Source organism: Pholcus phalangioides, unplaced genomic scaffold, assembly GCF_987345545.1.
Source record: "Pholcus phalangioides strain wild (caught in Gottingen) unplaced genomic scaffold, Ppha-v1.0 ptg000003l_1, whole genome shotgun sequence".
NCBI lineage: Eukaryota > Metazoa > Arthropoda > Arachnida > Araneae > Pholcidae > Pholcus > Pholcus phalangioides.
Window position 1 is genome coordinate 20,022,845 of NW_028301596.1, and position 22,802 is coordinate 20,045,646.

The 22,802-nt window shown below is 36.4% G+C and overlaps 1 protein-coding gene across 3 annotated transcripts in view; it reads right to left on the reverse strand.

The window, feature by feature from the left end:
• The window catches only part of Msp300 (Muscle-specific protein 300 kDa), a 326,596-nt gene that overhangs the window by 109,545 nt on the left and 194,249 nt on the right, over positions 1-22,802 (reverse strand). For all 3 annotated transcript variants that reach the window (XM_089245642.1, XM_089245623.1, XM_089245633.1), the window contains 13 exons: positions 22,519-22,695; positions 22,249-22,374; positions 21,951-22,115; positions 21,556-21,674; positions 20,513-20,720; positions 18,779-19,105; positions 18,504-18,627; positions 17,189-17,537; positions 16,571-16,757; positions 14,431-15,036; positions 12,362-12,679; positions 9,976-10,599; positions 5,043-5,209 (listed from right to left, as the gene is read on the reverse strand). In XM_089245642.1, coding sequence (XP_089101768.1) covers positions 5,043-5,209; positions 9,976-10,599; positions 12,362-12,679; positions 14,431-15,036; positions 16,571-16,757; positions 17,189-17,537; positions 18,504-18,627; positions 18,779-19,105; positions 20,513-20,720; positions 21,556-21,674; positions 21,951-22,115; positions 22,249-22,374; positions 22,519-22,695 — 3,497 coding nt within the window. The remainder of the gene's footprint in view (positions 1-5,042; positions 5,210-9,975; positions 10,600-12,361; positions 12,680-14,430; positions 15,037-16,570; positions 16,758-17,188; positions 17,538-18,503; positions 18,628-18,778; positions 19,106-20,512; positions 20,721-21,555; positions 21,675-21,950; positions 22,116-22,248; positions 22,375-22,518; positions 22,696-22,802) is intronic.

A 22,802-nucleotide genomic window follows, 5' to 3' on the forward strand; every position in this document is an offset into this window, starting at 1 on the left:
CGACGACTTTCAGATACGCCATTTATGTTGCAAGGAGATTGTATAGTTGTTATTAATAATAGTATAAAAAAAATATATTAAAAAAACTTTTTATTAGGACACCCTGTGCTCAAACATCAAATTAGAAAGCTGCTGCCTTGTCTCTCCTGATGCCAACAAAAAAATTTTCACGTTTCCAAGTGCAATATTTGCAGAGGTATCTTAATTTAAGAACTGGAGAAAAGTTGGGAAAGAAGTTTTTCGTTATTTTTCGTTGTTCTTTCCTAACTTTCCTCTGATTTTTGAATTCAGAAAAATATCTCAGCGAATATTGCACTTAGAAACGGGGAAATTTTTTGTTAGCATCAGGAGAGACAGGGCAAACAACTTATTTCTAATTGGGTTTTTGGGCATAGGATGTCCATATAAAGAGTTTTTATAACTTGGAGTTTTTTTATGTGATTTTTCCCCCCACCTTTCTACTATGCATACTTTTTTTGAATTGAAATTTCGAAAGAAAATACCTTTATATGTTATTATAATCAATTCCTGTTAATTTCAATGTTATTTGAAGGCTTTTTTTTTTTTTTTTTTTTTTTAAACCGAGCACAGCCACGACCACCTAGATAGATATAAGGTTATATAGGAGGTCGTGGCACAGCTCTATCACCACTGTTTTACTATCACAGTGATTTACTACCTAGTGAGTTGTGCCGGAGGTGTAACTGTGTGTGTACCTAACAGTCTGAGTGCACATGTAGTGTTGTGTGTGATTTTTCAGTGCTGCCATCTATATTTCAGAAGTGAAGTGAGTGATATGTTATGATTGAATTTGGGCTGTTTGTAGGTCTGTTGCTCTCTGTGGCGAGACTTTTTAACGGGGAGATCGGCTCGCATTCGCGCCTCGACCAAATATGGCCCCGGGGGGGGGGGTTATCTGATGCGGGCTGCCCTCCTCAAACCTAATTTTGTAAAAAAAAAAAAGAACTAAGCGGCACATCTACTGTGTGTCCCGTGTTACAATTCCAGAACATTTAAGCGGGCCGTGGCACATTTTCAGATGTGAACAATGATCACATCAACACTTGAATGACCCGGGACACTGTTCCAGAACACTTAAGACATCTGTGACACATTTAGAGATCCCTTGAGTGATATGTGACGTAGTTTTAGAGCACTTAAGTGGCCCCCAGTGCGGTTCTACATTACTGAAGTTAACTGCGGCACATTCTCAGATTATTTAAGTGATCCGTGGCATATAATTACGGATCACTTGAATGATGCGCGGCACAGTTCCAAATCACTTAAGCGGCCTGGACACATTTCCAGATCACTTAGATTCGCGAAAATTTTAGAGATCACTAAACTGGCTCTGTAGGGCACTTATCAATAGGGGGGATGTCACTTCAAGTGCCCACAAACTATCGAAAGGGTTTTCTTGTTTTCCCCGCACCGAGTAAGATGCTATTAAAAATATTTCATATTTTCAAAAAGGGTGGTTGATGACGTAAGCAAAATCCAAAACCCCCCTCCCCATCAAAAGTCACCAAATCGGAAACCCCCTCCTCCCCCATCGATGATGACGTAATACTTGAACGGCTCCTAGGGGTAAGGGTGACTCCAAAAAAAGCTCTCATATCTACTTCATCTATACATTAAACTGTTTCCTATTATATATATATATATATTTTCCTTTCCCCCTTTTTTTTCTAACGTGCGGTTAGAACAAGATTACCAGATTAGCCATAGGCGGAGATAGGGGCCATTCAGGTATTACGTAAGCAGATTTTTAGCCATTTTTAACCCCTCCCCCCTTGTTAGCACAGCTTAGAATATTTCATATCTTCAAAAAGGGTGGCTGATGACGTAAGCAATCTTCTAACCCCACCCCCCGTCATCAAAACTCAGCAAATATGACCCCCCCCCTCTGATGTTGACGTAATACTTGAATGACCCCATAGACTTGGAAAGGAGGGGGGGGGGGCACGGTCCCGTTCAAACGGTACGCATGGTCACCCTGTGCTACTTTTATCAAGAGAAAGAAAGAGAAAAGTTTCTTTTTCGCTTCGAAATAACGTTCTTATTGCATTTAGTTCCAATTTCATCATTTTATACATAAAACTTCTACGTATCTCATGCAAAATTTCTATTTTCTGTGAAAAAAATTCTTTTTTCCCCTCACAAAAAGAATCTAATGCGAGATCGAGACAGTATATATTTCAAAGTTCTCGTGAACAACGTCTAAAATGGTTTAATTTGGAACAGTTTTAAGAAGGAAGTAACAATACCAGAGAGTTACAATCATAGAAACAGAATGATTGTAATGATAAGATTCGATATAAATATGAAAGACTGCATGTGCGTTAGGGGAGAGATAGAATTCATGAGATAAAAAAAGATAAAACAAAGTAGCCACGTTCCCTAATAGGGTGAGCTGACAGTGCTCTAACCGGGGAGCCGTAGATCTGCTTTTGTTTCAAATTTTACTTTTGAATTTACTAGGCAAAATCTGTTTCCTAATTAAAAAGTGTGGAGAAACATGACTCTTTAGGACAGAGGCGGATTTAACGGCGGGCGCCTCGACTTCTAAAGGGCCCCTAAAAACCCAAAACTTTCTTCCACACTTTCTTGAAGGGGCCTAATATTTTCTTTTGCACACGGGGCATCCCAAAAATTTCTAAAAAAAAATAATAATTAATGTTTCACACATTTCAGATTTTGCGATCCTCCTAGAGCGGACGGAAACAATTTTTCCAAATAGGTTTTGGTCAATCAATTTTTTGTTTTCTCTCTGATCTCAGATTTGGCACCCTTCCTAGAGCGGACAGAAATAATTTCTCTATTTAGTTTTCTTCCTTTTTTGGTCAATAAAAATTGGTCGACAAAATTTTTTTTTCGCTTATTGATTTTGGATTTGAATATCGAAAGACCGCACACACCATGTTCCACATCTGAAGGAGATTCAAAAGCTGAGTTTTTAAAAAAAAAAACTTACACAGGGTGATTCAGAAAAGATGGGAAAAACTTCAAGAGGTGATAATACACACCAATACAAACAATTATCATCAGACAATGCATGGTCTAACATGAAACGCAAACGCGCTAGCGTGTTTCGAAACGGCCGCTCCGCAAACGTTAAAACGACATTCCTGTTGCAATTTATCAGGAGAAAAAGAACACCATGCACGCTAATGTAACCTGGGGAAGAAGAAACCGTATGCCTGTCTGTTTTTTCAGTATTACTAAAGTGCGCCATTATCCCGTAGAACGGTTGCACGTTCGAATAACTTCACAGGGCTGGCACCCGCGCCTTTCATTTACTGTGACGCAGATTTGCATACGGTTTCTTCTTCTTCCCCAGGTTACATTTGCATGCATGGTATTCTTTTTCTCCTGATAAATTTCAAAAAATCTATGTTTCCAAGTGCAATATTCACAGAAATATTCGAATTCGAAAAACGGAGGAAATGTGGGGGAAAAACAGCGCTAAAAAATGCGAAAAAAACCGGTTTTATCCTTATTTAACGCTGTGTTTTCCCAAATTTCCTCCTTTTTTTTTTTCTTTTTTTTTTTTCAAATTCGAATATCTTGGTGACGTGAAAATTTTTTTGGTTGGCATCAGGACATACAGGGCAACAACTTTCTAACTGGGTTTTGGGCACACGGGAACGGTATAAAAAGTTGCGTTTTTTATGCTATTAACTATACAACCAGTTACAACATGAATGACATATCTGATTACTACACGTTATTTAGAAACGTTTTCTAATTGAAAGTATAAAAACTCTAGGATCAACGGTTCCCCAGTAAAATGCCATACCCCCTGTTTACTATGCACCTGTATATAAATCACCTATCTGTATATAAATCACTTTGAGGGGATATCTAAAAGCCCAATCCCACGATTACTTGGTACGCGACGCAGGGTAAGATGATTAAAATATAATAAAAAGTAAGTAAAGTAAAAGATAATAAAAAGTCTTTGTTGGACATAAACCGCAAAAGGACTTTTTATTATCTTTTAATTATCTTACCCTGCGTCGCGTACCAAGTAATCGTGGGATTGGGCCTTAAGTGTCTCCCCCACCCCCAAGGATGAGTGTATCCGAGGATCTAGGATTTTGCACTCCTCCTAGAGTGAACAAAAACAATTTTCCTCAACATTTTTTTCGCCCTTTGATGTAAGATTTGGGAGCCCTTTCGGTGGGCAATGTTTGTCGGGAAGGACGATTTAATTGTGTAGGATCGTATGATCATCTCGTATTTTACAGTACAGATTAATTTTTTCCATATTATCCGATTCTTGAGAGGGGCGATCCCCGGAATCGCGCCCGCCTCAGCGAAAGATATTTTTGGAGGCAGTAGAGAAGAAAATTAAACAAGCCGAGTACATAAGAATTGAATCATGTTCAGTCTAATTAACTATGCATGCTCGACCCATAGCCCTCGGAGTCATCTGATGAGGCCCGGGACCTCAAATCGAATTTTATAACAATGAACTAAGCGGTGTATTTACAGGTCACTTAAGTGACCAGTGGTGCAGTTCCACATAACTGAGTAGCTCGCGCCGTACCGTTTCTAGATCACTTAAGTGACCTGGAGCACATTCACTAATCATTAAAGTAACGGTGCAGTTTCCCATCACTTAAGTCATAAGTGACCCGCGGTACATTTCCAGATCACTTGAGTGACCCGCGGCATATTTACAGGTCACTTGAGTAACAGTTTTAGATCACGTACGTAACCCGCGACACAATTCCACTTAACTTAAGCGATCTGCAGCACATTCCCACATCCCTTAAGTGACTGGCGGCACAGTTCCAGATCACTCAAGAGGCCCGCGATACATTGCCGGATAACTCACGTGACCTGAGGCGCGGTTCTCCATATCACTCAAGTGGCCAGAGACACGTTCTCAAACTAAATGGAGTGGCCCCGCATTCTCCAGAAAAGTCGAGAACCCTTGGTTTAAACTCTGCTGGGCTAGAAAAAAAACTCTAGAAGAAAAAACAAAAGTCTTAAAATATGTAAAATCCGAGCAATAGAACACTCTTGTCTCTCACCTCTGATGATGCTCCTTCATTATCTTCAGCTCTTGGTGGATCCTGGAGGCCGACGCTGAAGATTCTGCATCCTCCGGAAGAGCTAGAAGATACGACAGGACGTATCCCGCCAAGGATTCGACGTTCTGCATTTGCTCCATGAGTCTCTGGACCTCTTGAAGCAAAACCTGCAGAGGATGTTAATTGTGAGAAAACATATTCTGTAAAATAAAGCTCTCAAAGTTTCTCTCAAGTGGAAAGAAAGGCATATCAGATATGAAACCAAAAACTCCCTTTTTTTAAATAGATAACATTCATAATAATGATAAACCCCACACAACAAAAGCTTTCTTCCTAAAAAAAAAAAAAAAAAAGAAAAGGAAAAAAACCTTTTTCTTTTTATCGGCAATGGAGACCGATAAATTTTTTTGATTAATATCGCATGCAAACACCTGCGAACCATCCGGATGAAGCCAAGTGCAGATCCGGAATAACGCTGCCGGGAGGGGCGATTTATTGTGTTGTTGTGTAGGTTCGTTTGATCGTCCCGTATTTTACAGGACAGACCAATTTTCTACATATTATTCTGCTCTTGGGAGTGTCGATTCTTACCCCCCCCCCCCTCTAAATCTGGATCCACGCTTGGACGGAGTCACAACCCACAAAAATTTTTACATATCCTCGTTTTCTTCTTTCATCCACATTTAAATCGCAACGTACGGCAAGCGAATTATGTAGGGAGGAATCTGAGTTTATCCGATTAATATACAGGGTGTCCCATAAATTCGTAAATAGTTTAAAAATTCAAAAAAATTGAAAGAATTTGTATATTTGAATTCAAAAAAGTTATTCTCACGAAGGGGGATTTTTTTGGGATAGAAAAAAGTTTAAACTTTTGTCGACAGAGGGGCACTGCGAGAAAGCAAATCCCTGGAAATATGCAAATCAGAGTCCCATAAAATTCAGGGTGTAGGATTAACAGATCATTTCCAAACGTTCCTGTTACTGGCGCTTATATGTTTTCATTGTGATGTTGACATGGGTGAATGTTGGTGAAGTTTTTCCTCAGTTACGAATCGACGGCTGAAGCTTTACGAACGTTTCGGACACAGAATAGACTGAAGAAAAGTGTGAAAGAAAAAATCACGAAAGAGTTCTGTGATTTTCTTTCGTGCAGCGCTCTCTATCCACAACTCATTTATAGTATTAAAAAATCTCACTTCGTGAGAATAACTTGTTCACTAACCTTACTCAAATATACCATTACAGCTTAACTTACTGTACATGCACCACGGTACACATTCCTCTTCGGAACTTCTAAGAAATCGGCACGGAATGTGTGGCCCTTACGTATTTATGTTGTCGATTCTTGGCAATGCTGCCATCTGTCTTCCATATTTGGAAGTGAAATAGTAAATGCTTGAATTTCCATGCCACAAATGAATGAACGAACGAACGCCAGGAGCTCTGCCACCGGACTTATCCCGTTGCCGAGATCTCTTCCAGCCCAGCTTCGTGGCAGAGTCACGAAAACAAAGTATGCGAACCTAACAGTCTGAGTGTGTATAAGCTGTTGTGTCTGATTTTTAGTGCTGCCATCTATACTTCAAATTTGCGAGTGAAGTGTAATGATTGGGTATTTGTAGCGTTGTAGGCCTGTTGCTCTCTGTGGCGAGACTTTTTCACCGGGGAGATCGCCTAGCATTCGCGCCTCGAAGTTAGGAACCACAGAAAACCAACTTCAGCCGACAACCACTGTGGCGCCGGTGGGGTTCGAACTCAGATCCTAGCGATGCGAGACCGTCACTATAACCACTAAATCACCGCAGCAGCATTTCCATGTTACGTAAATATCATGTTGCCGGTGTGTCTGCTTTCTGCGGAGAGACTTTTTCAAATGGAAGACCAGCTCGTATTCGCAGTATCTCGAAGTTCGAAAGCCACAGAAAACCTGCTGCAGCTGACTACCACTAAAGTGCTAACGGGGTTCGAACCTGGATCTTCACGATGAGAGTCTAGCACGATGTCTACATGATCACACACGGCGGAATTCAAATATATCGATTCTTTTAATTTTTAAACTATTTATACGAATTTATGGAACACCCTGTAGGTAGGGAGGAACCTGAGTTCGTCCGATTTATATACAGTATAAAATACAGCTATAATATTTTCATGTCACAGAGAGTGCCGCAGGTTTTCAGAAGTTTGCTAACCAGGGGCGTAGCCAGAAATTTCGTTCGGGGTGGGGGGGACCAAAGCTATAGAACAATAGATTTGACCATCTTTTTCCTTTTTTTCGGTCATTTTCTCACATTTCGGGGGCGGGGGACCAGACCCTCCATAACCACTGTTATACTGTAGTAATATGCGATGTGAAAATCTGTTGGGAAAGAAATCGACGGAATATTCTGTTACTGTCATAAGGGTGACTTGAGACAAAATTCTCACCCGTGAAAACATCGTTTCTGCCAGGGCCGTAACAAGGCTGGGACAAACGGGTAAAATTTTTTTACCCCTTTACCCCGAGCCGAATGGGGGCCTCACAAAAAATGTATACTTATTTTGAATTTGTTTTCTTTTTTAAGGCCCCCAAGAAAATGTCTGCCATGGGGCTCCGAGAGGCATGGCCCCCACATCCTGGAGCAGGGCCCCTAGGCTGGGATCTTTTGCGGCGCCCCCCGGTTAGACACGGGCCCCTTCTGTAGTTAATTTATAGCGTCTCCCTATTTTGGGTCCCTGGCAAATGCCCAGGGCGACTCGAGAGGAAATTTCCATCCATTCCATAGACGCATGATTATATTCTGTCTATGCATGCGAGTCATCTTTCGGTGCCCCTCTGGAGCAGGGGCGGCTCGAGCCACCATCATGACCTACAGCAGAAGGCCTCCGCGCAAAGCTAGTGACGTCACTGAAGAAGGTCATCTCACCTGTAGCCGTTGGATACACTACAAAAAAGGGTAAAGATGGCTCATGTGTCGGTCTGCTGTTTCCAATGGCTATAGATGAGATGACCTTCTTCAGTGACGTCACAACCTTCGTGCGGAGGCCTTCTGCTATAAATGGTGTTGCTCGAGCTCATCTGCCCCCACCCGGGTGCAAAGCTTCTTGTGACGCCCCTGAAGACGACCCTAGTGAGATGTCGAAACGGTTTGAGTCTTAGGAACTGTTAGGAAAATACCAGATTTTTCATCCATCAAATCCCGCATACGGGCAGTTCAAGTATTACGTCATCATCTATGGGGGGGGGGGAATGGGGTTTCCGATTTGCTGACTTTTGATGACAAGGGGGGGGGGAGGGGGGTTTGGATAATGCTTACGTCATCAACCGCCCTTTATGAAAATATGAATTAGGATTCAGAGGGGCAGACCTGATGACGAAATTTTGCTGACAGGGGGAGGGAGGGAAAGGGGGTCAGCGTTTTGCTGAAAAGGGGTAAGTCAAAAATGGCTAAAAATTTGCTTGCTTACGTAATACTTGAACGGGACCACACTATTGTTTGCCCCCACGAAATTATCTTGACCGTACGTCCGCTTTAAACAACTCTTCCGGTTTTGGTTGAGTTATTTCACTGCTCTTAATTGTCAGATTAATTTTTACCACACTATAGCTCTCGTTGATAAGGTTTTACATTTCCTGATTGAATTTTTTAATTAGTCCAAATTTCTAACATAGAGTTGAACTTTGTTAACGCCAAAATACCTACTCCAAGAGGTTCTCTAGGCAGAAACTAGAGGGGTGAGAAGGAATTCTGGTGCTTCAGGAGGAACAAAATGCACACTTCCCCTTGTAATAGAGTCCATTATTCTTTTCGGTATTACAGCCCTAGCCTTGTTTCATGACCCCACATCATGCTGTAAGGCTCCAAGCTGGGATCTTTGAAGGGCCCCTGTGCAGTGAATTTAGAGTGGAAAAAAAAAATTGAGAATATTGTCTCAGGTCCCTGGGCCAAAGCCATGTCAGTCTCTCCCATGAGGAGGCACGTTACTTCAAGTATTCTCAACATTTTCGTTATCAAGAAGTCTCAAAAAGAGTGACAGCATTGTTTGTTGTCTTGTGAATTTTTCTTATTCAAAATTTCAAATATTTATGTTCCCAAACAAAAGCCTAGGCCGCCCGGTTGAACTGTACCCCTTGAATCCTTGCTCAAGCCACGCCAGTAAAATGATGCGAAAAACTTGCAGATTTTTATATGCCAGAGTTGTAGATACAAGTTTATTTTGGGGAGACCAAAGTGACAGAACAATATAGACTTAAGCATGTTATATTCCTTAGGAATTTTTCTAACATTTTTTTCTTGGAAGAAGAAGGATCAGACCCCTCCCCCACTCCTTTTTCTAACATTTCCGGGGGAAAGAAGGATCAGACCCCCCTACCCGGTTCTCCCTCTCACTAAAGGCTTGGTATAGGTCTACGTCACACATATGCATTTAAGAATTACGGTTTTCTTTGCGAATTATTGCATCCAATACATTCATTGTTTGCATTTTACAGATAAAAAACTTTTTGTGACTTTTCTGAAACTATATTTTTTCTTTATTCCTGATTTGGCGTTACACATGGTTCTCACAGCCCTAGAAACTGCCTCTTTGATTCTATAATATTTCTGTCATTATTAACTACTATTGATTTTTCTCCTGTAACTTTGATTTTAAAACAGAAAGTCCCTAAGATTTCTCCTGCTGGCTATAACCTTGTTTGGACAAGGCCATGGGAGAGCCCCAGACAAAGAGATGTTCTGGGGCTCCAACCTATATAGTTATATGTATCTGCTTACAAAATTTGCATAATTACTCTCCAAAATCATAGTAACAAATGTCATAACCATGATGCCCTGCCCGGGTGAGCCCTTGTCCTGACGGCACTATACTTCAGCCTTGACTCTGTGAAATCTGAAAAAGAATATTTAAATGATCAATCACAAAATGTTTCGATAAATAAATAATTTCTTACCTGAAAACTCTCTTCACTGTGAGTTTGAGAACAAAGAAGCGTTTCCAGTCGTGACTCATAACTCTTAAGAGAGTTGTTGATGCTCGTATATATCTCGGTATACACTTCCCATTGATTCAGGATATCAGTCAGTACAGATAAATGGTCTTCCAACTTTAACAGAATTTCTTGCCACTGGGTGTTTATATTTTTCACTTGCTGACTAATTTTCTCACGTGATGTGGAATTAGCGAGGCGCTCAATGGCTCTTCCTTTTTTATTCAACTCGTCGATTGAAACCTGATTTCTCTGACTGTCAGAAAGTTGCGTGGCAACGCGTTTCACTTCTCTGCTCAGTGAAGGTAAGGTCACTGGCTTTTCAGAAGTGGGCTGAGAGTTTGAAATCAACAAAGTGACTTTACCTAACAGTTCAATATATTCATCCCATAAAACACAGTTTCTCTCCATATCGGACAGAACCTTATCAACCAAATTTGTGATTCTTTTCAACTTCTGGGACATGGAAATAAGTTCCGCATTTAGTATAGGTATCTGGTCTTCATCCAGTGTCGGTTGTATCTGAGATGAGAGTTTCTCCATTTCCAGCAAACTTTCCTCTTTCAAGCTTATGCTAGAGAAAAAGTCCTAAAAGAATGATGCTAATAAATAAAATAATTCAGTTGATTGTATCAATATCACATATAGTAGTTGGGGCAGATAAATTAACTGACCCATTGTTAGTCTCAATCAAAAATTTTGGTGGAGTTGATTAACTTGATCAGTCTGATTAAAGTTTCTTCGAAAATTTGTAAACTAATTTTGTTTGACGAAACTTAATAGATGTTTTAAATTATGTTCTTATGCATAACATTTTAGGTAAGTGACTATATTTAAAAATATTTGAACCATTATGCTGATAAAATTATTTTTACTTGCAGAAATACAAATTGATTCAATGGAAATGTGATTATTTCAGTTTCAAATTTGCATTTGGTGATAATATTAGGAAAAAATACAAAAATTTATTGCCTCCAGTGTGGACAGCAGTTTTCGTATTTGAGAAGCATCAGTGCCCTTCCCTTTCCCAACTATTTAGGAGTTAAACCCACTATTAGATATTTCATACGGTTTCTGAGGAAAACAAGCAAACAGTGTGACAATCCAAGTGAAAAAATTATATGATTTCACAAATATTTTCGGCATATAAAATTGCTTCAAGCAAGCAGTCAAAATTTCTTAATTCCTTTATTTGTATACATCTATCAGATAGATGCATGAAATGAACAAAAAATATTTTTATAGTGTCAATATACATCATATAAATAATAATACTACATTTGTTATGAATCTTTGGCATTTGAAAATATTTGATTCAAATTAGATTAATCAATAAAATAATTGATAAAAAAACTTTTATTAAAAATTTTAATCGATAATCCAGTTAAAAATTCTAATTGATTCACAGCTATACAAGGTGATTCACCATCACCAAACACTATGCTGCTCTGTCTCCATGGGAGATAAAAGCTGGTTACCCCAAGGGGTGTGAGTATGCTGGACAAGCCAGGTGATGTAAAGGCCCGGAGAGTGTTCTGCTCAGAGTACTATAGCCAAGGCCGCCACTCTCGGATCTGCTTCCTGCACTCTCCTCGCAATGACACCTTCAAGTTTATTTTACTTTAACAAGGTGATTCCAATAAACATCGCCAAACTGAAAGGACAATTCAGGAATACAATAACAATCCATAATCACATACAAACATAGGTGTGCAAACGCCAACCGGAGTTACTAGAGGAAGTTGTTGCATCTCACACTTTTAAAGCAATTCTAAACTCAGCAAGCATGAACTCCCAATTCTGACAATATAAATATGTTAGACACCACTCTCAGAACACACATTCTTACATGTACCAATCCATTAGAAATTTCGCATGGACTGCATGATTGCTACTACTACTTAACCATATATGCACCTCGTACACATTCCTCTGCGGAATTTCTAACGACAGAAATTTATTAGAAATTCTGTGGTGACTAGGACAGAACAAATCATGGAAGTGAGAGCTAAATTTGGTGATTTATATAGGTGGACAGGCCATCACATTTTAACCAAACTTACCAAATAATAGGAAAGAAACCCATTGAAATTTTCGAAACATACTAAAAATCTTAGCTTTACATAGTCACTATACTTAGCTTTACATAGTTGCTGTATCTGGCGGAGCACATCATTGTGGGCCACCCTGCCCACAGACAAATATTGTATTTGAATTCATTTTGTAATAACAGCATAATTTGATATTTGTTTGCTTGATTTTAATAAACTTCAGACAAATCAAATTAAAAAAAAATCAAACAACCTTATAAGAATTGTGTAATACATATTCTAACATTAGGATCACTTACTTGGACATCTTTTAACCTAGAAGAAATGTTCTCAAAGTCTAGTCCCGATTTAGGTTCAGCTAACACATTCTCAGCCTCTTCAAACCATTGAGTGATATTTTGTTTCTCACAATTGAACTTTTCTCGCATCTTACAAGATCTTTCCAGGTATTCTTCTCTCTCTCTAATGGCAGAGGGCAATGTGCTCTCTAAAAGATTGATTTCATCGAGCTGTTCGTAATAGGTGGAAGTAATGTTTTGTGAAGACATGTCTTTTTTCACACGGTTTCTCAGCTCATCTGCACAGGTCATAAGATCCTCAATCTCTTTAGCTAAATTCTGTATGAGGCAAAAATAATGAAAGAGCAAAGAAAATGAATTAGAAAGCATATTAGATGTTGTAAGAGAGAGATACCTATACTTGCTAAGAGAAACAAGTATATAATAATAAAATTACACTGAACAACAATGAAATTGCATCTGACATGAAAATATACAATTTGAATAGTTTTGACCTGCTGAACATGAATATATCCATGAACAAAGTTTTATTGGCTCTTGTTTTTGAGGTATTTCCCTGATAACAGTTGAAAAGTGCTTTGTGAGCACCATTGTATGGTAAAAAAATGGTAAGGTCTACATAAAAATGTTTTCAGGGAAAATGGTCAACCTCAATGCCGGAATTGTAAGAGATTGCTCCTTTTATGTCCAGAAAAAGTGCAATGCAAAACCAAGTATGTGTTAAATGCTGATAAATGAACTATAGTGCTGTAATACATTTGTGTTTCTATATATTTTTTTATATATTTCTATGTATTTGTATTGGGTTTTATGTATAATAATGTTGTGTGTCTGTATGTTAATACATTTAAAAGTTCAGAGACTTACTTTATTACGGAAGAATGAATACAGATAGAACCTGTTCATTTGGTGTTTTCTTCAAAGTAACTACCCTGTGCAATCATGTATTTTTGCCATTCTTCATACAAAGATGTAAATGGGATTGCCTTCATTGCTTCTCATTGCACTTCTTTGGAATATGAGAAGCATTGTCCCTCAAGGAAATTCTTTATCCGAGGAAAAAGTCACATGGGGCAAGACAAGGGGAATGAGTTGGCTGTAGAAATATTGAAATATGCTGTTTTTTGACAGGTAATCTGACACGAGAAGGGAACTTTGAGCCACATCATTGTTGCGATGGAGCATCCATGACTTGGCCTTTCAAAGATCTGGTGAATCTTACTGAATGATGAATGCGTTTAAGGTACAGTGAGTAGCAATGAAGGCGCTGGAGGGTGTGACAAAAAAAAGCTAGCAATCTTGATTTACATCTTTGTATGAAGAATGACAAAAAATGAATAATTGCACAGGGTAGTTACTTTGATGAAAATAACAAATAAACAGGTTCTATCTGTATTCATTCTTCTGTAATAAAATAAGTCTCTGAACTTTTTGAACATAGTAGTATATAGGTGGAATTTCTATGCATTTGTGTTGTTTTTCCTGTATATATATATATATATATATATATATTTTTTTTTTTTTTTTCTGTATTGTATGTTGTGTTGTATTGTGCTATTATATGTGTATCAAATATGCATTAAGAGAAAACCCATCCAGCCATATAGGTGCAGGAACCTAGGGGCTTAGGCCATTTAAGCCCTCCCCCCATTAAATTTTGTAAAGCGACTGAGCCCCCCAATAATTTCTGAACAAACAATGCAATGCACCCTCCCTCTCCTGTATATGCCCTGAGCCCTGTATATATGAGACAACCAGAAACTTCCAGCATCCTCATTGTTTTCTTCATATTGGCAGCTCTGCATGTGGTGTCTTTATGAACAAATTTATCATTATGCATTCAGTGTGCTGGATTGAATAACATAAGAAATGAATATTTTTGTTTTCGATGCAGAAATATTGTCAAAATTCAGTTCAGTGTTATTTATAATTTTATTATAACCGATCAACCAAACTGAAAATATAACCTAATAATAAACTACTGAAGAGAAAAAGCTTTAAAAAATTCTGTAACAATGTAATAGAAGTGAATGATTAAATTAGGGTTGGGGGAAATCATGTCCGCTTACCTTATGTTTTGTGATTTCGTTTTGAACATCACTCAGATTCAGTGTTAGCAAAGGATGAGAATTCATAATGTTTTGATACTGCCGAAGTCGTTCTAACACATCACTGAATTCTTCGAGTAACTTCTTCTGTTCTGCCATCAAGTGCTCATGTTGAGTTTTGAGTTCATGTAGCATCTTCTTAAGCTCATTCAATTGATTTCGAAGGCTCTGAAGCTCTTCCATGATAGCATTTCGATCAGATGCTGTTCCCTCTTTAGCTATCTGCTCACCTTTGTCTTCGGCTTTTGTTAATTTAGCTTCACATTTTATGATGTCTTCAGATAAGTTCTGATATTTGCTGAGTTTCTGGTCCCCAGGAGATTCCATCCGATCGATTTGGTGAATGGTGTTCTGGAATGATGAGATGTTTTCCTTAATTTCTTGTATGATGGACTGATATTGTTCCCTTAATGTAACTGCTTGTTTGGCTTTAGATGCTTTATCTTTTGTCTGTTGAATTTCTGAAGAAACATCTCGGATAAGACTGGAAAGTACTTCTGACAAATTTCCACAAGGCTTCAGGTGTTTCAGTTTTTGTTCCGCATCATATAATGAACAGATGACATTCTGGAAAAACAAATATATTATCAATATTTTGTTCCAGTAAATTACTTTGAATACTGAAGGACCGCACACACCCCACTTCCCATCTCAGAGAGATATCGAAGCATTCCCAGGGGATGGGTGTATCCAGAAATTTATTACTTTATGTGAAAATAACAAACAACCATATTTCATATATGCATATATACAATAAGGAATCCGGAATAAAAATTGTGATCATAACATCGTCCACAGTTAGTCAGTCCATAATCTTTAAATTACAGCAAACCAGGGTTGTAGCCAGAAATTTTTTTCAGAAGGGGACAACGAGAGGGTGCACCAAAGTGATGGAGCAATATACAGGGTGACCCATAAATTCATAAAAATTGAAGAAATTGATATATTTGAATGTAGTTTGTGGGAAAGATTTTCTCACGAGGGAGATTTCTTTTGATATGGAAAAAAAATTAGTTCACATTTTTGCCAATAAGGGATGCTTGACGACAACAAATCGTTAGACATATAAAAATTAGAGTTCTATAAAATGCAAGGTGTATGATTAATAGTTCATTTCTGAGTTTTCCTGTAGTTAGCATTTACATGGGATTGGATTGGTTCTAGCACAAAGACTAATTATTTGATCAAACTGCATACTGTTGCTTATATATACATGAGGTTTTTATTTTGATGTTGGCATTGGTGAATAAAGCACTATTTTGTAAAGCTGTTTTACTTCAGCCATGAATTTCTTGCTGAAGCTTTACAAATGTTCTTGACACAGAAGAGATTGAAAAAAGATTTAGGTGCAATCACTCTACAAGCAGATACAGGTTCCTTGAAGAGGGAAGGTGAATAACTAAGAATGTGTATAGTGAACAGGAAGAACGAATGCCCACCTCCACCCTCCTACTTATGTCAATAGTAAAATTTTTTACTGAACGGAGGAGGAGGACAATTGCCTCCTTCACTGTATTTACCCACAAACGTCTACTGATGAAAAGTCTTTATCACAGCATAACAACCCAAAAAAGTTTGAATATTCCTCATAACTTACATTTTGACACTTCTTACCTTCTTTTTCTTAAAAAAAGTCAATGAAGTAACAAGTTAATGAATAAAGTGATATGAAACAAAAAATTCATAGGATATCCGAACATATGTTAGCTTAAGCATGGTAAAATCCAGGGCTTGACAAATTGGTTGTATCAGGTCGCCATGGCGATTACAAAATCTGTATTGGCACCTAAAATTTTATATATTTGATTGCTAAATCAGAGTCTAGGAATGACATAAATTTTCTAATTTCATAGTGATGTGTCTTCTAACATGAAAATGGGTAATCAAGTCTCAGAAAAGTAAAAAAAAAACAAAACATTATGACTGTTTTTCTCAGGAAAGAAACCATTCTTGGCTCCTGGGAAATTAGTTTGGTGCTTAAATGTTTTCCTCTTTGTCAAATTTTGGTAAAAATTGATTTTTCCCCTTTGAAATGCAGAAGCACCTGAACAAGACTCTGTTATAAAGTTCTAAATCGAAATGAATGAGAATAATTACAAACCTCATATTCCCTGACCAATTTTCTAGCGTCATCAGGTGACATTCCAAGAGGCTGGTTCAAAAGTCTGATATCAGCTTGCATTTTTTCCAACCTGTTTTTATTTGCTTCGATAGCTGATATAAGATCTTTTTGTTTCTGAATACTTTCTTCTAATATTTTCAAACGATCCCTTAGACATTCTTCTAATCTATGGGAAAAAATTGAAAATACAAAAAAAAAAAAAATATATATATATATATATATATATATATATATAAAATGTATACAGGGCCGTCTTAAGAGCATCATGGGCCCCCGGGCCAAGTGGTTTTTCTGAGGCCCTAACAGGTAAATTCTAGGAAATTTCAACCAAATCTCATTTTTGTGAGGCCCCTCTTCTCATGGGCCCATGCGTTAAGACGGCACTGAGTGTATATATATATCAGAAACTTCACCAAAAAAAATCAGTTTACAAAAATCCTCTAGCTGTTTGGCTTAAATCAATGCTTTTCTACTCCTGAAATGTTAAAGTACGCTCATCAATATTCGTTTTCTTTTCTACAGATATTCTTCAGATATGATAGGTAAAATGAGAAATTACTGTTTTTGTCACTTTTTTGATATGAGCAAAGTATTTACCTCCTATGCTGTTCTTTCAGTTGCTTCAATTCATTCTGAAGGATCATTGTATCTGCATCTTTCATATGTTTAATTATGGTTTCTGAGATTTCCTTCATTTTTCTCATATCTTCCATCAATTTCTCTGATTCTTCCAACAAAGTAGAATACTCTTTCAACTGTTCCTCAACTATCTCTATCATTGCATCAGTCCTCAGATCAGCAGACAGTGTCACCTCTGCTTTACTTAACCAGGAGCGAATACTTTGAATCAATCTGTCAAGCTCACTTTGTTGTTTCATATGATAATCTAGCTGAGACAATTTTTTCTCAAGAAGCTTCTCAACTTCTCTCAGTTTTCCCTTGATCTCTGTAAAGAATGAACACAAATCCTTGATGGTAGATATTTATACAGACATTTAAAAAAAAGTCATAACAGATACAAATATGTTATTTTATTATGTTTACAGAGGGAAAATCCTAAATAACGATAATTGCCTATATAACAATTTTACTCCTCTGGTCCAGTTAACACTTTTATAATATTACTATATCCAATCCATAATGATAAATCTTTTATAACAAACATTTCGCCAGTTCCTTGAGTATCATTGTATAGGATTTTAAATTTCATCTGGGAAACATTCTAGGGAACTTCTGATGAACTGGTGCATGTCAGAAAGTGTTATGTGTATATATGTGAGACTGATGTGCCAATGATGTCAGAGTTACCCATGTTTCTTGTTCAAGAAGCATTGTCTTCCATACCCGAAAACACATGCCAGAATTTTTTAGCACCACACTGGAAGATCTGCCTGCTCTCTGTGTGCTTTTTCAAGTAGAAAAACCACTCACATTAATGCCCAGAAGTAGAAAAAACACAGAAAAACCACCACCGTCTCATTTCAAAATGAACGGAATTGGGCTCTTACGATGCAAGCCCATCATGTTATTCACATGACTTTATAGTGGCATAATTAAAATACTATTATTTAACAGTACATGCATCTTGTACAAATTCCTCTGGAAAAATTCCTAACGAATTACAGGAGCTTGTTGTTTGTGTGTTATATATATATGGCTTTATTGTCTTTATGTTGTCAGCCACGCTTGTTTGTGTTATAATGGTGCCATCTATTTTCTATATTTTGAAGTGAAAAATGCTTGAACTTTCATATTATGTAAGTGTTGTGTTAAAGGTCTGCCTGCTCTCTGTGAAGAGACTTTTGGAATTAAAAAACTGAAAAGTTTCAAGTAGGGTTTATTCATTGGCTTGTGGAAGGTTTCTTTCATTTAAAATAGATATCCTATAAATTATAATATTTATGACACAAACCATCTATCACAGCATGAAGATGTCTCTGGTCTTCACTATTACATGCTTCCTCTAATTCTTTGCCGCATCTATAAAACTCATTCATTTGATTATCTTCAAAGCTTTTGATAATGGTTTCCTCAATCTGTCGAAATAAAAAAATTTTTTTTTTTAGAGTAATGTACATACACAATGTTATTTTATTTTTCTTACAAAGTACATATTCTTTGGAAAATAGAGAGCACAGAAGACCCCATTAATGAGAAGTCAAAAAAACATTTTTTTCCATTACTTACATTATACAGAGATTTTAGCTTCTCAAGATCTTCCATTTTTCCAGTAACATGATCAGTTTGTCGAAGTTGTTGATTTTTTTCGGATAGCCATCTTTTGATGTCTTCTTTATCTTTCTCTAACTTGTCACTCTTGACCAAATATGATTTCAATTTTAGCAAAGCATTTTCGAGAGCTCCACCAAGTTCTTTGAAGCGTTCTTGTACTTCTCGCAGTAGATTATGAAGAGCTTCCATATCCTTTATGTCTATGTTACTAGTTGAGCTTTGTATTTTTTTCTCAGTGGAAGAAATGACGATTTCTTTGTTTTTAGCTTCCCTCTGTAAGGCCTGTGAAATACATGAATAAATATATTTTAAAATTGATTAAAAACTTAAATTTAATTTATATATTTCAGGAAAGTTATATACAGACGCTATAAGAAAAAACCGATTACATATGAAGATTACAAATCACGTAGAAAACATACAATCTTAGTTTTAGCCTAAAGAACAAAATAGAATGGACAGGAAAAAAAATACAATACAAACATATAACAAAAAAAATAAAAATACAGCAAAAACTTGTACAAAACGGAACATCAATAGACTGAAATAATATTCCATTTTAGACAGATTTCTGTTTTATAAAGATGCAAATAAAGACACTAATCACTGCACAAACTATATTTTGATTCCATTTAAGACAGGTTTCTATCCCATATAGTGTCCGTCTTAGACAGGTTTCAATGTATATTTATGTATTAGTTGTCAAAGGGTAACTTTGCCTATACTGGCAACCAATCAATGCAACCCAAACATCTAAGTTAAAACAATTCATTATAGTCATATACATGCACAATAATAAATAATGGTTATAGCATAGAATAGCAACAAGTTTTAGCTTGACAGGAATTACAATATCTACTCTAAGATAAAATGTATTTTTTTAAGATTCAGTTTCATATCATTATTATAAAAAAACCTATCATTGATAATTAGAAGATTGTGTTCAACCTGGTTTTTAAATGCATATAAATTATTATATACAGGAGTGTAGAGTAACTGAGTGTCGGCAGCGTATGTAATTATTTTACCAAAGAGTGTCAGTGAACAAAAATAATTAACCTTTTAATGGTTTGGGTTTTATTAATTGCAAAAAAATATTTTTCTTACATGAAAGCACTTGATTTTTCCTCCCGAATGCATGAGATTCAAAACTTAATTTACCAAACAAAAATTTCATTCATTTCACCACTTATGCCATAAATTTAATTTTTTTAAATCACCTCTTTTTAAGGAAGAATAAAATGTAATTTTTTTGTTTTGATTTTAATGTTGGATGGGCCACAATGAATTACTCAGAGAAATTTTGAGTTCTTAGGTTTCAAATAGCATTGAAATTAACAGAAATTTGTTATAATAATATATATAATAATATAACATATCATATTATAGTAAAATATCGAAGAAAATACTTTTTTATTATAAAGGTATATTCTTTGATATTTTAAGTTTTTTTTAAATACAAGGGGCCACTAATAAAAAGAATTGGACCTAAAATAGAGTCCTGAGGAACTCCTTTAGTTAGAGTTGTATATTTACTGAAAAATTTGTTTATTTTAACTCTGTTTTCTATAATATTTAGATATGACTTGAACCATTGTAACATTTCACCTCTAACACCAGCATTAGTATAATTAACCTCATTTATTCTGAAAAAAAAAAAATATGTAGAGAAAAATGCATTCAACTCACTGAAATTTCTTGCAATGCAAACTCGATCGATTGACTCTGGAATCCAGGAGCAGGAATATTTTTTAAATCAAGAATTTTCCCCTGAATCCAATCATTGATGGATGTCAACTCTGTCATCAATGAATTCAATGATTTCTGGATGTTTTCAATGCTCTCAATCTTTCGAAGACACTTTTTCTGCAGGTCTTCCAATTTTTTTTCCAATGAACTAAGATACATGAATTGTTGTCATTGAAAATAAAAGTTTAATACAGAACTGGAATCAAAAATTGAATAATTTCAAATAATTTATTATACGGGGGATTTATAAGGAAGTATATTTCCAGACGTTGTAAAACAGTACGTACAACGTTGTAGCAGTTGAAGACATGGACCACAACTACGATCCGTTAGGTAGATGTAATCATAAATTTTGTGTTGAGCTACTGAGAAAAGGTATGTGGACAAAAGTGCACACATTACATGATGAATCAGTCAAAATGGCAGCGTCTGCAGTGGAGAAAGTCTTTGGCATTCTTGAATTGAAGAAAAACAGAATCTGTCACTGTTGTGTTACAACATTTTTAATTTGATTCGGGAATAAAGTTACCATTATCAACTCTGGTGATGCAACTCTGGCATCAATTAAAAATTTAACGTATTTATAAAAGAGACTTCCATGACAATTTTCTCGTGAAAATAAATTCAAGGACGCAAAATAATTACTCCACTGCAGATGATGCATATCTGACCAACTATTCATGATACACACACACTTTTGCCTATGTTACTTTCATCAGTAGGGAACACAAATTCTTCATGAGCCTATCTACCTAAAGGATCACAGTTGTGGTCAATGTCTTTAACTGTTACTGATTTACAGCATCTGGAACTGTATACTTCTTTATTAATCACCCTGTACATTCAATCACACGGACCGAAGGATTAATTTTAATGCATATGATTAATCAATGACCTGAACTAAGATTTTGTGGAAAAGCATGTATTTTTGTTGAAAGTATAAAATTTTCTTAACTGCGTTTAAGTGCTGGAAAAAAACTTACACTATTTCATCCTGTAATTTATTGCTGCTGTCATCTCTGAACTGTGGTCTGACTTCATTTGCCAGTGCCTTTGTCTTTTCAATGTGCTCACCAATGACATGTAAATCAGCTGCTACTTGCTGAAAATTATTAAACAAAACTATAAGTTAGAGTAACATTGCATGTCATAATATAGGTGAAACCAGATTTGACCAACATTTATTTCACAGAATTCTGACACTGCAATGAGTTTGGCTTTATATTGAATCACAGTTGAAACCATTTTTTCCTTACATTAAAAATTTGTTCACTGGAAATTTCTGGTGCTAAGTGGGGTTTATGCGACATGGGGAAGGTGCTATAACAAGGGTATTATAATTGATACAGAAAGCTGAGAACAAATAAAACAAACATACCATCAATAACTGCCTCCTGTGCTCTGACCCACTTCCTTCTTGCTTATCAATGGAATCAACCTGTTGATGTGCCATTTTGATTTGCTTTTCAATTTCTGAAAGAAATAGCCTTAACTCTTCTATAGAGGCCTTCAGGGAAATGTGTTTAGTTATAAGATCTTTCACCTATAATTAAATGTGCCTATTATAGTTTTCTTATTTTATAAAATTTCCATCATAAATGTAAGATATGTTTTACTTAGCATTTTGGCATACCAAACTATCATAATTGGGGAAAAAGAAAAGATTATATCATTACCTTTTGATCTAAGTTTTTCAGTTTCTCTCTCAAGCTTGTTTCATCTGCTTCTGAATCATACTTCTTTTCTTGCTTTTCAATTATATCCACTTCAGTCAGTTTTTCCATTATTTGCATTTTTATGTCCTTTTATAATGAATAATTAGATAAATATGAAACTTATTAGATATCAATATTATTATTATTATCCAAGCAGAGCACACAAATGAGATAATTTAACACCATACTAAAAATTTCTCTCTACAAAAACAAAGACATAAAGTTTCGTACTTCCAACTTGTGTATTCGATCCAAAACTGCCTTGACTTCCAAAGGTAAACGTTCACTTTCAATATCTGAAATAATCTCTTTTTGTTGAGAGATCCATTTTTCAAGAGCATCTCTTTTGAGAATAGCACTCTCCCTTTCACTCAAAATATTTGCCATTGAACCCACTTGAGATTGCACCTGTATGAACACAAAAAAAAAATGTTTCCATGCAATCAGAAGAGAAGTTCTCGGGACAAAGAGGCAATCGTTGGTGTGAGTTCATTTCACTCAACGTTTCTCCACTA